General features: G+C 38.4%; 1 protein-coding gene across 7 annotated transcripts in view; it reads left to right on the forward strand.

Annotated features, from left to right (window-relative positions):
- Positions 1-221: 221 nt before the first annotated feature.
- DLG1 (discs large MAGUK scaffold protein 1) overlaps positions 222-14723 on the forward strand; it is a 263904-nt gene continuing 249402 nt past the window's right edge. For 3 of the 7 annotated variants that reach the window (XM_023728733.1, XM_023728736.1, XM_023728737.1), the window contains exons 1-4: positions 687-1084; positions 1544-1593; positions 2271-2402; positions 14096-14262. In XM_023728733.1, coding sequence (XP_023584501.1) covers positions 1575-1593; positions 2271-2402; positions 14096-14262 — 318 coding nt within the window. In that variant the 5' untranslated portion in view covers positions 687-1084; positions 1544-1574. Of the gene's footprint in view, positions 336-686; positions 1085-1229; positions 1432-1543; positions 1594-2270; positions 2403-14095; positions 14263-14723 lie in introns of those variants that run through there. The other 4 variants (XM_023728738.1, XM_023728739.1, XM_023728734.1 and 1 more) reach the window with 3 other exon arrangements.

Raw genomic sequence — 14723 nt, forward strand, 5'->3', positions numbered from 1 at the left:
TTTGCAAAAACCAGTACAAAGCGTAGAGGTGGCACCCCCGCCCTAACTCCTCCCCTTTTCTCCGCCCAATCCCCGCTCTCCCCGCCCCAGATGTGGGTGGCGCTGTCTGCTCCTCCCCAGTGCCGCTTTTGTCGGTTGGGGACCCACCCCCAGGGGCGGCAGGCACTCTCGCCTGCCTTGGAGTTGGGAACAACACGTGTTTAGTGAGGTTAAGGGGTTCTACGAATGTATGTCCTGGATCCAGTGTGAGTGAGGTCACGTCTCTTCAGACACCTCGACCCTTCCGGGCCCGGCGCGCTGCTAGCTCAGAACCGTGGGACACACCGGTGGGCTAGGTAAAGGCGGGCTCTTCCAGGGCACCTCGGACCACCTGTAGAGTCTGTGTCAACTCCTTTGTCCTCAGCGCCACTTCAGTGATCGCCCCTTTAAGCGAGGAGGTTCACTTGGGATGCTCTCTGGGTCCCCTTTCCCGCGCCGCAGCGCCCCTCCTGGTCCTGCTCCCCCCTCCAACCCAAAGGTAGCAGCGCTGAGAGCCCCGGGCTCGGCGCGAGCCGCCTCCTCACTTCCCATTGGCTGAGAGCGCGGGGAAAGCGGTCACGTGGGGGCGCGGCAGTCCAGCTCCGGGGCCGCCATCTTGGCGGAAAGTTTGGGGGGAGAGCGGTTGGGGGTGCGGAAGAAGGCGAGATTCCGGGGGTGGGACGGCCAGGAAGGGAGAGGGCGAGCGGGCTAGCCGGCTGCGGCGAGTGGGGAGGCGGCAGCGGCGTTCGAGGAGGAGGAAGAGGCAGCGGGGGTGCGGCCTCTGAGGGGAGCTCCTCCCCCGTCCCCTCACCCCCTCAGCTTAGCTCCTCGAGCCCCGGGCGGGGCGGGGGGACGTGGAGCAGGGCAGGGCGGGGGAGCCGCCCCGAGTCGCTTCGGAGCGCACCCCAGCTCCGAGCTCACGCTTCTCGCAGGAACTTTGTGGCGGAGCCGCAGGTGTGGGGGACCGCGGAGGCGTGCATGTGGGGCGCGAGGGCGTCGCGGAGAGCGGCCGCTGTCCTGTCCGGCCCCCGCCGGAGTAGCCCGGAGAGAGCAAGCAAGGAGAAAGGCAAGCGAGAGGAGGGGGCTGGAGCAGGGCGGGGTGCTCTGCGCAGCCGGTTCCTTGTGGAGCGCTCCACGGCCGCAGTTGGCTCCGGGACCAAGGGTCGGAGCGCCTCTTGACCCCTCCTCCCTAGCAGGTGGGGCGGCCGAATACTTGTTCCAGGGTGGAGGAGGTGGCCCCAAGTCTAGGCATCTAGTGGTCTTTGGAGAGGAGGAAGCTTCCGAGGAGAATTCGCAAGAATGCCCTTCTGTGTGTCTTAATTGGCAGGGATAGCCACCCCCTAGGAAAAAGCTTTCTAGATTGACAGCGCTGGGTTTTGAGTTTCTTCCTTTGACTTGGGAAAACTTTGCAAGGTGGGCTGTCCAAGTGGGGCTGGGAGTTTTTCAGTTTGAAGTGTAGGAATAAATGCTCATGTAACCACGACTCTATTCTTTTTCTTTTTCCTTTCTGTTTGTGTTTTTAAAGGTGTGTGCCCTCTTCCTGATTCAGGAGAAAAATGCCGGTCCGGAAGCAAGGTGAGAATTTCTTTCGGAACTCTTTCATGTGGATGTCACTTGCTTTTCCGTATATCTGTTTCGTTTCAAAATGCTTGTATAACTTTGATGAAACAGCACAGTCCTAGCTTTACTATTTAGGGAATCTGAGCTTCACTGTATTTCAGAAGAAACACCTAAATGTTAAACTTTCTTCCTTGACATCTCTCCGGTTACTAGAGAGGCAATTAATATTTCCCCTGAAATCTTTTTTTAAAAACTCCGAATTGGTATTTTAGTATGTCACCTTATACTTCTTACTAAACACTATTTTGTGAGCAAATGTGGGATACTAAGTACTAGTATTTTGAAAATACTTAGGATTTGAGTTACAACGACTAATTGTAGCTATTTGCTTTTGCATATCAGGTAATGAGAAATTATGCTGGTAATACTTTAATCTTTTACTGTCCTCTGCTACCAGCACGTATTTATTAGAAACTACTCACCTTCCTCCTTCTTCTACTTGTCAAATAACATATGTTTAAAATTTTTTTTGCTCTTCCTAGAGATATATGTTTATGTATCTAGTGACATCAGTTGACCTGGAGGATTTTGCGAACTGTTGAGATGTCTTGCAGAATCATTTGTCGGCATAGCTAGTGTGTAATACTTTGTTGTAAATATATCATTTTAATCAGGCTTTTTTCTCCTTTTAGATACCCAGAGAGCGTTGCATCTTTTGGAAGAATATCGTTCGAAACTAAGCCAGACTGAGGACAGGCAGCTCAGAGGTTCCATAGAGCGGGTTATCAACATATTTCAGAGCAACCTCTTTCAAGCTTTAATAGGTGAGAATAAAATTTTGTGACCATTATGTGTCTGTTAGGCTTAATCGTCTTTTGAATTCCGTTATTTTAAATCTAAGAGAATGATGTACTTAGCTGTCTACGAGACATTCATCAACTTGAACGTCTTCAGTGAGTTGTATATTTTTGATAGGCCAATATCCTTTCCAAAAACATCTAATAACCAAAATAATTTCAGTATGGTTGTTTCAGTGGTCTTTGATAACAGTATTTCGTATCTTAGCATTAAGTATTAAAAGATAGTGGGAGAAGTTGGAAAAATGTTTTAGGACCCAAAAGGTAGTTAACTGAATTACTGTTAGCTTGGTTCTGTACTTGACTTGCCTTTCTCAGGAGCACTGAGAGTTCTGCTGTGTTTAAGAGCATTCATTCCCTTAACGTAGACCCCTGTTTAAACTTTGCATTCATGGAGTCAGAATTTTAGATTGGAACATGATCTTAGAGATGACCTCGATAATAACTTCATTTTACAGTCAAGAAAATTGAGGGAGAGTTTTATTCTTAATTGTAACTTAATTTTGAGGTGGTACATTGTTTTTAAAAAGTGCCCGTGTTAGCTGTAGAATGCAGTGGTGAAATAGAACAGTGGTTTTTAAGGCCTCTCCCTTTTCATAAGCAGCTAGATAATTTTTAAAAACAAAATCTTATATTTTGTGTACAAGCTCTGTTATGTAAAGCAAGGTGGTTTGGCCTTCTTTTCCAGGTACCTTGAAAAGTTTTCAAACCCACTGAACTGGATTTATCCCTTCTAATTCTAACAATGAAAAAAAAATTTTATTAGTCATTAACTATATAGCATTTTAAAATAAGGCATACTTCATTGCATTACATTTATTTCCTCTGTAACTCCCAACCAGAGATGGCCTTACATTTATCTGTTGTCCGAGTAATTGTTGGTGTGAATGGAGTACTACCTCCAAGTTAGCATACCCTGTTAAATAATTTATTGGTAACTTGATGCTGTCTATTAAATTTGCTTTGGAAATAAAAAGATTTTTAAGAAGACCCACTTCATACACTTGAATAATTTTTAAAAATTTAACTTTATTATAGACTTTTAAAAAATAGTATTTTATTGTGTTTTAGGTGAAAGTTTACACAGCAAGTTAGTCACCTTTACTAATTTGTATACAGATCGTTCTGTGACATTGGTTACAGTTTTTACAAAATGTCAGCATTGTCCTTACTTCTATTCTGTTTGTTCCGTTTCCATTGATCTAGCTTCTCTTCCCCTTGCCTTCTCTGCTTTTGGGTAACTGTTGACCATTTGGTCTCATACAGTTAATTGTTTAAGGGAGCACATTACTCACAGGTGATATTGTTCATTTTATAAACCAATCTATTATTTGGCTGAAAGGTGACCTGCAATTCCAAGTTCAAAGGGTATCTTAGAGCGGTAGTCTCAGGGGTTCCTCTAGTCTCTATCAGTCCAGTGGATCTTGCCTTTTTTAGAAATTTGAGTTTTGTTTTACATCTTCCCCCATTCTACCCAGGACCTTCTATTGTGTCCCTGGTTAGAACTGTGGGTAGTGGTAGTCGGGCACCAGTTAACTCTTCCGGTCTCAGGTTAGAAGAGGTGGTTCGTGTAGGCTGTTAGCCCTGGTGAGTAGTTTTTCTTTGAGCCTTTGATTTCCTTCATTCTCTTTTGCTCCATTTGAGTAGAAACCAGTAGTTCTATCTTAGATGGCAGCTTGCAAGCTTTTAAGACCCCAGACCAAACTAAGATGTTGAACATTGTCTTTGTGAGCTATATTATGCCAGTTGACTAAGTTGTCCCCCAGGACTATGGTCCCAAACCATAAACCATTTGACCTGGTAAACCAGTCCCACAAGTTGTTTGGAGATGTCTAGGAAGCCTATGTAACTGTGCCCGCTATGTGGTTTGTTACATATGTGGATATATACGCAGCACACACAAACGTGTGTATATATACGCCTACAGGTACACCTAGCGTATGCCTTCCTGTACAAATATATCAATCCATATCTATCCATGTAACCACACATATTTTTTGGTTGTTTTCACTGTTGTTGCAAAATTGTATATGTTATAGCATTTATCAAAATTGTCCCTTTTTCTTACGTACTAATTAGTGTCTTTATTTACCTTGGTCAAATTGTGCTGACTTCACCCGTATTTGGGATTGCCTTTCGTATTACAGACTTTTAAAAACGTACGCAGAGATAAAACTGTATAATAAACTGTCATATACCTATAACCCATCTTCAGAAATTACCCACATTTTGCCATTTTTGTTTAAACTGATGAACATTTTTTGCATTTGAATTTCTAAGCTCTGAGGTTTAAGGTCAAAATGGATGAGCAAATTGGATTCCTCTGACAAAACAGCAAAAAAGGAAGGGAAAAAAATAAGTTTTCAGTTATTTGGTTTTCTAAATCACCTTTAAACCTGGGAGTGTTTTAGTTTAGGAAAAAAATGGTATGATTTACATGTCCTTATTTACACGTACATGTACGTATGTTTGTGTGTGTGTAAATCCTTCGGTGTGTGAAGGCCGTGACTTAAGAAAATTACATGGTTAGTGAAGTAGCTAAACAGAAGCTATACTCACCCATTGCCAGCGAGTCAATTCCAACTCAATAGCAACCCTGTAGGATAGAGTAGAACTGCTTCATACGGTTTTAGGGGGGAGCCCTGGTGTCACAGTGGTTAAGAGCTTGGCTGCTTAACCCTATTGGGCAGTTCTGCTCTGTCCTGTAGGGTCACTGAGTCAGAATCGACTCGATGATGACAGATTTGGTTTGATTTTTGAATCTTTATGGAAACAGACTGCCACATTTTTCTCCTGCGGAGTGGCTTGTGAGTTCGAACCACCAGCCTTTTGGTTAGCAGCTGAGTTCTTAACCACTGTGCCACTAGGGCTCCTAACAGAAGCCGTACTTCCTAGATTTTTCCCTAAATTGCGGTGAATTTGCTATGTTTGGAGGGATTTTTGACATATCTGCCTTGCTTGTTTTAGGTTTTGAATGTGTTTTATCTCTTCTTAAAGAATATTTTAATTTTAATAGAGTTAGTTTTCTAATTATGAAGTTTATATTTCTGAATCTTATTTGTCCTGTAGAATCTAATTCGTTGTGAGTTTACTTCGATATTTAGATTTCTTTATATTTTAATATTTTATAGGATGTGGTTTCAGATTTTGCTGTGAGAAAAGTAATAGATTCTAGAAGTTTTGAAATGGGTATATAGAGGTTTTTGTGTGTTTTTATACTGTAATTGTTAATACTACTGAATAAATACATTCTCTTGTGTTTGTTGAAATCAGATTATGTTATTAACTTTTGTTACTTTTCTCAGTCTCTGAATTTCTAGGCCAGTAAGATATTCTTTTTGCTTTACACCTCTACCATTATCTTTAAAACATGTCACAATGTACTTTAAGCCTGTAAATTGCCCCAAGCTAACCCAGAGTCCATTGTGTCGATAGTATGTATTGAAAAATCCGGGATTAACTGTGTTTTCTTTCAGTAGGTGGCTTCTGCCCTCTGAGCTGGTTCCTGTGGACCATAGATTTAAGAGGCATAGGTCCTGACCATCTGAGTTGTTTGAAAATCCTTTGGTGCTTTGGTTGTTTACCTCCTGAGTTTGAAAATCATTTGGTGGCTAGGCTATAGTGAATTATCTAGTTATTTGCTTGGGATGCTGAATTTCTTTGGACTTGCGATCAGCATTATTTATTTATTGATTGATTCTTTGGATTGGTAGTTTGTGTTGACTGTTTTCATGCAGTTAAAAAAAAGTTTCTGTGGAGTTCTAGAGGTTTTGATGTTATAGTAATACTCATTTTCCTCTTTTATAGTTGATATATGGAAACCCTGGTGCGTAGTGGTTAAGTGCTACGGCTGCTAACCAAAAGGTCGGCAGTTCAGATCCACTAGGCGCTCCTTGGAAACTCTACAGGTCAGTTCTACTCTGTCCTGTAGGGTCACTATGAGTCGGGATCGACTTGACGGCAGTGGGTTTGGTTTTGATTTTTTGGTAGTTGGTACGTAGGTTAGGTTTCTGATGTCTTGGGATCATTCTGAGGCATAGGCAGGCACAATACTGCATTCTATCTATTCTAAGACACCAATTTTTAAATATTTTAATATCTGAAATTGATGCACGTCATTGTTTAATTGGCAGTGTTTTGTGTTCTTAGTGACACATAAATAATAGTGCATCTTACAATATCCTTGATTCAGTAAAATATGGAAATCATTGTTCTAGCTCTGATCCTGGCAGTATCCTTGAAGAATGGTTTGAGATTTAAAAATTATTGAAAGCAGAAAAGTTTTAATTAACTTTTGAGTTTCAGCTGGTAAGTTGTTTTTAGGAGCCATAGTGGCACAGTGGTTAAAGCACTCAGCTGCTAACTGAAAGGCTGGCAGTTCGAACCCACCAGCTGCTCCACTGGATAAAGATGTGACAGTCTGCTTCTGTAAAGATTTGTAGCCTTGGAAACCCTGTGGGGGCAATTCTGCTCTGTCCTAAGTTGTTTCTTTAAAGCTGAATATTTAAACTTGTATTTAAAAAAAAAAAAAAATCCATAAACTACATATTTGTTTAAAAGTTATTTCCAAAACATACCTGGATTTTTGGATATCTGGATATTTTTGTGTAAATATTATTTTTCTGTAGGTAGGAGGTAAAGTCTGCCTGATTTTAATCTCTCGTTTAAGATGAGAGTAATTAGAAAACATTGTATATTTGATGTTGTATTAACATTTTGTACACTTATGTTTGAAAATGTTGTGAGTAAAGCAGACAGGATATGGTTTGATTACAGTAAGAGCCCAGGTGTTCAGGTCCGTGGTGGTTTCAGGTTATTTCTGATTTTAAGGTCTCTCTGGGATCCAGGACTACCGTGGTAGTCTCTAGAGATTTCATACCAATTGAGACCCCTGACGTAACTTCTTACAGGATCAGAGGACTCAACTGTTCTCTTTGTGCACAGGAGAAAAACTTGGGCTCAAGATTGGGCTGGCTTGAGAGACTTGAGTAAATTGATATATCTGACTTTTAGAAGCTGCTCCTTTACCTTGAATATTTAATACTTTTTTGTTTGTTTTTAATCAAGGGTGGTTCACTATATCAGTTCATTCTTTAGTTTGAGTGAAGTTACTCTTTTAGCCTGCCAAGGTAAAGCTACTCTGTCCTCCAGCTAAAGCTCCTCTGTCTGTTTGAAAACAAGCTTGTGATTAGAGGCAGATTAGTTTAATAAATTATTTTTTCCCCAGTATTTCCTATTTCAGTATGAAAAACATCTTCGTCTAGAGGAAGAAATGGCTTTGGAGATGAAACTTAAAACAAACTGTTGTTTTTGTTAACTGTACTGGCTGAAGAGACTAGAATAATTGTGTATTTTGTCTGCAGTAAATAGCAAGCTTGTTTTAATACTGTATTTTCTTTTAGTTTGGCAGATATTTCGAAGTGTAGATAGGTAATGTAATAATACTGTCTATTTCAGAGTTAACTCTCAATTCATTTCTTGCTACTATGTTAACTCTTAACAGTTATACTAGCCCTTATTAACATGATAAAGGATGTTTATGTTTGTAGATACTGAGTTTCAAAAATATAACTCATTTTTAAGTGTATGTGAAAAGCAATAATGGCTAACATTTATTGAGCACTTTGTGTGCTAATGCAAGTGCTTTAAGTGAATTATTTCATTTAGTCATTATAACTGTTTTAAGGTTAGAAAACTGATACACTGAGAGATTGTGTGTCTGGCCCAAGGACCCTCAGATACTAAATTGTAGAGTCAGAAAGTGAACTCAGCTAATACTGAGTCCACACTCTCTTCTCACCTTCAACCCTTAGGATGTTCTGTATCATATTCAAACAGTACGCTAATAACCAGCATGTTTAAAACAGATGTTGATCTGTATGGTCCATGGTCTTTTTTTTTTTTTTTAACAATTGTTACTTTAAAGCAGAATGTTTATGATGATGGAACATAAATTTACACATTTTTAAAATTGTATTTACTTAATAAACAGTGTTTGAGAATTTCCAGCTATAGTGTTAAATGTCGAAATTTCTTAATTTTTTTTTTTTTTTTTTTGCTTATTGTTGGTCCCAGTGATGCTACATTTTAGTCTTTTGCTAAATTATTGTGTGTGTGTGTGTGTGTGTGTGTGTGTGTGTGTGTGTGTGTGTGTGTGATTTTGCAGGCTAGGTTTGGGAAAGGAAAACCTTTGTAACAGGATATGGATCAGACTGTTGACTAAAACTTGATGGAACTGAAGGAGAATTTTATTAACTTTTTGGTGGGTAGTTTTGATTGAGTTTTTTGCTAATAGTTTGGCTTATTACTGCTTTGAAGCACTGTTTTGATAATGATGAATCTGGTTGAATTCTGTTTAGAATCCTGAAATCTCAGAGCTGTGAAAGCATCTAAATATTTCTTCTAGTCTAAGCCATTTCACCTGTGTAGGATCAGATTTTTCCTCCAGTACAAAATCCAGTCTAGGACCTGGTATTGCATTTAGTTTGTCATATCCAATTAGTCTCTTTCAATCTGGAAACATTTCTACAGCCTTTTTTTCTTTGTCTTTTATGATACTGACATTTTTGAAGAATACAGTGCCCTTCACTCTTGTTTTTTTCATATAATGTTTCTCATTTTGGGTTTGTCTAATGTTTGCTCATGATTAGATTCAGGTTATATATTCCTGGCTAGGATACTGCCCATCCAGAGGCACACAGTGTCATCTGCTCTTCATTGATGATGTTAATTTTGATCACCCAGTTAAGATGTCTGTCGCTACCGCTTTTTTCCTTGTGACTTACCAGCAATATGTGGGGGAGATACTTTGACACCATGCACTGTTCCTTAACAAAATTTCACTTAGATTTACCATCCTTTGATAATTCTTGCCTGTTATTGTTAGCAGCCATGAAGTCAGCCTTGGACTCTTGGCCACCCCTTGTGTTACAAGGTAGAACTGCTGCATGGGGTTTTCTTGGCTATAATCTTTGTGGAACCAGTTTGCCATCCTTTATTTTGCAGAGCTGCTGAGTGGGTTCGAACCACCAACTTTTGGGTTAGCAGCTGATGACAACCCTTCGTCTACCCAGGCTCCTTGATATAGCATCCATTGATGATTCTTGCTTGAACCAGTCTTTATTATGGTCGTTGCAAAATGACAATTTTCTATTAGCACTCCTCTGTGTTTTCCAGTTAATACTTGGCATTTTACTGTAATCAAGAGCCCTTCCTTCCCTGCCTCTAGCCATCCATCCATCTGTCCATCCATGTATCTATCATTGTGGATTTGCAGATTCCTATTTCTTAGAATGATTTATAATTTATTACTACCCTTAATTGTTTTGCTGGTCAGATTGTCTCAGATTAATTAGTGGGAGCCCTTTCAAGCTTGCTCTTATGCCCTTATGACAGTCCCCCATCATTTTTTGAGCACTTTCTTACTTTTTGCATAATAAGATGTTTCAGATTCATCTCGCACCTATACTACCTCAGCCATGGACTGTGCCATTTCTCTGAGAAGCCCTGGTACTTTTTGATACATATTTGGTTTTAAGGAATATTCATGTGAATACCCTGTGACTATTAGTCAAATGGTATCTGAAAGTGTTGAAATAATTTATTTTTGGACACTGGCTTGGCATCTTTTCTATTTCTAGTGTATGAAACATGGATTGTTTGTAATATATACTTCTTAATTTTATAGGGTGTTCTTTCCTCTTTGGGGATCAAAAGTGGCTTTTTAAATTTACACTGGTTTAGAAGAAAGCAGAGTATCTGTGCTTGAGTAGGTTTAAATACTGTAGTATGTTTTAGTATGTAGAAACATTGCACTTGCTTTTAGCCAGTGGATTGCTACATTTATTTTTTCCCCTCTGAAATGGCAGGATTATATTTCATTGCTCTTCAGCTTTCTAGTTGCCATCCTCTAACCCTCCAAAATGGAATTTATTATGAAAATAATACATGATCCTTGTAAAATATTTAAAATTAGATAAATGTACTTAGTATTATAAGCAAAAAAAACCTCTCACACCAGCGATAACCTTCCACTTCTTCCACGGGGTGAATATCCTTCTAGAATGTTATTCTGTGTGTGTGCACACACTTTCATTTTGTAAAACAAACTCCCTACACAAGTAAAACATAGTGGAATTGTTTCTTACATGGGAATTGATATCAGCGTGTAAGGTCAAAAATCACATTTGGTAAAAATTATCCTTGAACATCCTTCAGGAATTTAGCACTGCCTCTCATTAACTAGAACACAGTTGTTTTCTTCCTCTAGTGGTAGAGCAGACCATTGTTTCTTCAGTTGAGCACCAGGCGAAGTAGTTGGCTTGGTTTAAGCGACCTATTGTACTAAAAACATACACTCTAGAATCACGCTTAGCACAGTGAGATACAGAGATGATCTCATTTTGAAAGGCACATGGAAGCTGAGACTGCTTGAGGAAGCAGTCCTGTCCGTTTCCATCCTTTATTTGTAGCATTCACTTATTGGGTGGACGGACTGGCAGGTAGATGAATCAGTGGGTGTCTTTCCATGTTAACAGATTTGTACCGTTGTTTACATTGTATAGATTTACTGTAGCTTTATTAATTGCTTCCTAGGAGCATTTAGATTTATAATTTCTCTGAATTATAGGCAACATTGTATTTGTATATACATCTTTGTATGGTAAAACCAAACCAAAACCCATTGCCATCGAGTCAGTTCCAACTCATAGTGACCCTATAGGACAGAGTAGAACTGCCCCATAGTTTCCAAGGAGCGCCTGGTAGATTCGAACTGCTGACCCTTTTTAAGTTGGTTATTACTTGGCAATATCACTTACCCTAACCCCAGCCAATAAACAAAGATCTTTAAATAGCTAAAATAGGTATTATAAAATGCACATATTAAAGCCCGTGCACTTTACTCATTTAAGTGCTCCCTTAGACTCTCAGTTTATTTTGTCTTAAGCCTGATACAGTTAAAATAAGATGGATATTTGGTTGCCTAGTCCATAGGAGCTGAGGAACAAAACTTAGAAAAGGCTGTTTGATAGATGGATATAGGAGCTAGAGTTGAGGCAATTCTGTTGACAGCAAGGTGGGAGTGAACTTTAGGAAAAATACACTTACGAAACATTTTAGTCCTTGACCGTACTAGATAAGTAAAATGTTACTGTATTTTAATTACGTTAGTCTAGGTCTGTGCTGTCCTAATGTGGTAGCCACTAACCATCTGTAGCTATTTAAATTTAAATTAATTAAATGTCAAATTATAAATTCAGTTCCTCAGCCACACTAGCTACATTTCATGTGCTCAATAGCCGTATGTGGCTGGTAGCTACAATATTGGACAATGCCAATATAGACTATCTCTATCATTGTAGAAAGTGTTTTTGTTCAGTGCTGGTCTAGATTTTCCTTATAAATGTCGTTGAATGGCAATACAGCAATGTTTCTATTAGTTAATTGTAGAAAAGGAGATTACAGAAAATATAGGGTGTGAAACTTGACTTAAAAATATAGTAAAAATTTTATGTAGTGATATGGGCTGCTTCAGATATTGGTAACTAACCAATTACTCATCATCCATTTAGTGCTCTTGGGTACATACTACTATGATAGGTGCTCTGTTTTTAAAAATATGTATATATTTTATAATATTTATATCTATACCTATATAAAGGGATGTATATATCTCCTACAAAGAGTATATTTCCTACTTTAATAAAAATATATATCCTACCATGTATAAATATATATTTCCTATTAAAATATATAAATATTCCCTGATGTTTTCTGAAACGTAGTCCATATTAAAAAGTCCTTGATTGTCTTACAGTGTCTTCTATAGCTTTTTCCCTGCTACCAGTCAAGACTCAGACACTGTAGTTGGTTGCCATGTCTTTTTTTTGGTTTTTGTTTACGTTTAATTGTTTTTCTCATCTTGGTGAAAGTATACACAGCCAAAGAAACACCACCATTTCAACAAGTTGCCATGTGTTTTTAGTTTCTTTTATATAGAACAGTCCTCACTTTTAAACAGTTTTGTTTTCCTTTCATGACATTGATTTTCTAAGGAGACCAGACAAGTTGTCTTGTAGAATGTCCTATCTTGTGGATTTGTTTTTTTTCCTTTTTCAAGGTCTCATTTTACTTTTTTCTCTATACCGTGTATTTCCTGTGAACTAGATGTTGGTTCAAAAAATTTGTTTAGGTTCAAGTTAAACAATTTTTGGTAAGAACAGTTTGTAAGTGATCGTTTGAATTTGAGTTTTTGGTTTCTTTCATGAGGTTTATGCTAATAGTTTTATACAGTGACTCATGGTTTATAAAATGCCTTCACATAGTTTTCTCTAGTAATATTTTAAGCACCCTGTGAGCTAGGTTGGTATTTTCCTCACTGTGCAGACATTAGTTTTTATTTGCCCTTTACTTGAAAAGTTCTAAAATTCCACTGGTTATTAAAACTAAAAAAGGAGTTATATTGTGTCTGCTATCTTATGAGGTTTGTCTTTTAAAGGAGATAATGTTTTCACTATGATGAGAAACAAGAAGTAAAAGTTGGTTTGTCTAAATGTTGTTCATAGTTATTGTGCATGATTCTACATAGGATAATACCCACCTCCACTGTTATAATAATTTCCCCTTTTAAAAAATCCGTTGAAAATTATATCAGGTGAATAAGAAACTAACAGTGGTGAACCTAAACATTACATAACCACCACTCAGAGCTTTCTGAGCACCATTAATAACCAGTGTTTATATACTAAACCGAAAACCAAACCCATTGCTGTTGAGTTGGTTCTGATTCATAGCGACCCTATAGAACAGAGTAGAACTGCTCTGTAGTGTTTCCAAGGAGCAGCTGGTGGATTCGAACTGCTGACCTTTTGTTTAGCAGCTGAGCTCTTAACGAGACTCTGCTCCAACAGAGCTCCATTTATATTCTAAGTCCATATAATTCCAGCTGATACCAAAGTAACATGATCATTTAAATTATCCTGTGCTATTATAAGCAAATTTATGCTTTCTTTTGAGTTTTGTCGTGTATTTAACTGTTTTTAAAAAAAATTTAACTCATTGTTTCTGAGTGTTTGAACTAGAGGATATCTAAAAGCTCTTCTAGTTCTTTGATTTTATTTCAGTTTTCATTTCTTTGTGTTTTACTTTGGTTACAAGGGCAGCTAACACCACTTGAGAGGTTTACATTTCCAGCTTGGATATTAGTGGTAAAGATATAAAATATCGATAATGACTCATGTCTGCAGAATTTGCAATAATGATATTAGCTACCATCTATCAGGAGTCTATTAACGTGCTCTTGTTCTAACCACTTTATATATATTACACCCAATTCTTGCAACAATTCTCAGTGGTGAGAGACAAGTTACCAGAGGTTGAGTAACTGGCCTAAACATGTAGCTAATTTGTGAGAACTTGGGATTTTAACCCAGCACTGACTTTGAAGCCAGTGACTTTTACAGTATGCCATGCAGGTTCTAATATGATTGGGACATACATAATGAAATGAGAACATATTCCCTACTTAAGTACATTATCATTTTGGACTTACTTTACTAAGCCAGAGTAAATGTTTTGCTTTTGAGTTGTTTTAGCATTAAATAGTTTAAATAGAAAATATAAATATTTTTGAATTTTTCTTTTCCTTTCCTCACTTCCAGATATTCAGGAATTTTATGAAGTGACCTTACTGGATAATCCAAAATGTACAGATCGTTCAAAGCAGTCTGAACCAATACAGCCTGTGAATACTTGGGAAATTTCCAGCCTTCCAAGCACTACTGTGACTTCAGACACACTGCCAAGCAGCCTTAGCCCTAGTGTAGAGGTAAGATAGAATTTTTTCCTGAAACTGTTTTTCAGTGATCAGTTTATTTGGGCTACTAAGTTTTTTCATTTTATTAAAATGAATATCTTGTGGAAGTTATTCATAATGGAATAGAAGAAGTGGTTAAAAATATATTTGAAAATAAAAGCTCGAAATCCCTGATGTGCTGTTCTAAAATGTTGTGATAGTCTGAAATACTTGCTTTAGACTTTTTTTTTTTAATTGTTGTAGTTAAATGAAGTTTACATTTCAAGTTAGTCTCCCATACAAAATTTTATGCATACATTGTTATGTGACCCTAATTGCTCACCCCATTCTGCGACAGCACACTCCTCCTTTCCGCCCCTGATTCCCCATGACCATTTAACCAGCTCCTAACCCTCTCTGCCTTCCCATCTCACCTCTAGACAGAAGCTGCCCCTTTGGTCTCTTGTATCTACTTGACTAAGAGACACACTCTT

The sequence above is a fragment of the Trichechus manatus genome, unplaced genomic scaffold (assembly GCF_000243295.1).
Source record: "Trichechus manatus latirostris isolate Lorelei unplaced genomic scaffold, TriManLat1.0 scaffold00026, whole genome shotgun sequence".
NCBI lineage: Eukaryota > Metazoa > Chordata > Mammalia > Sirenia > Trichechidae > Trichechus > Trichechus manatus.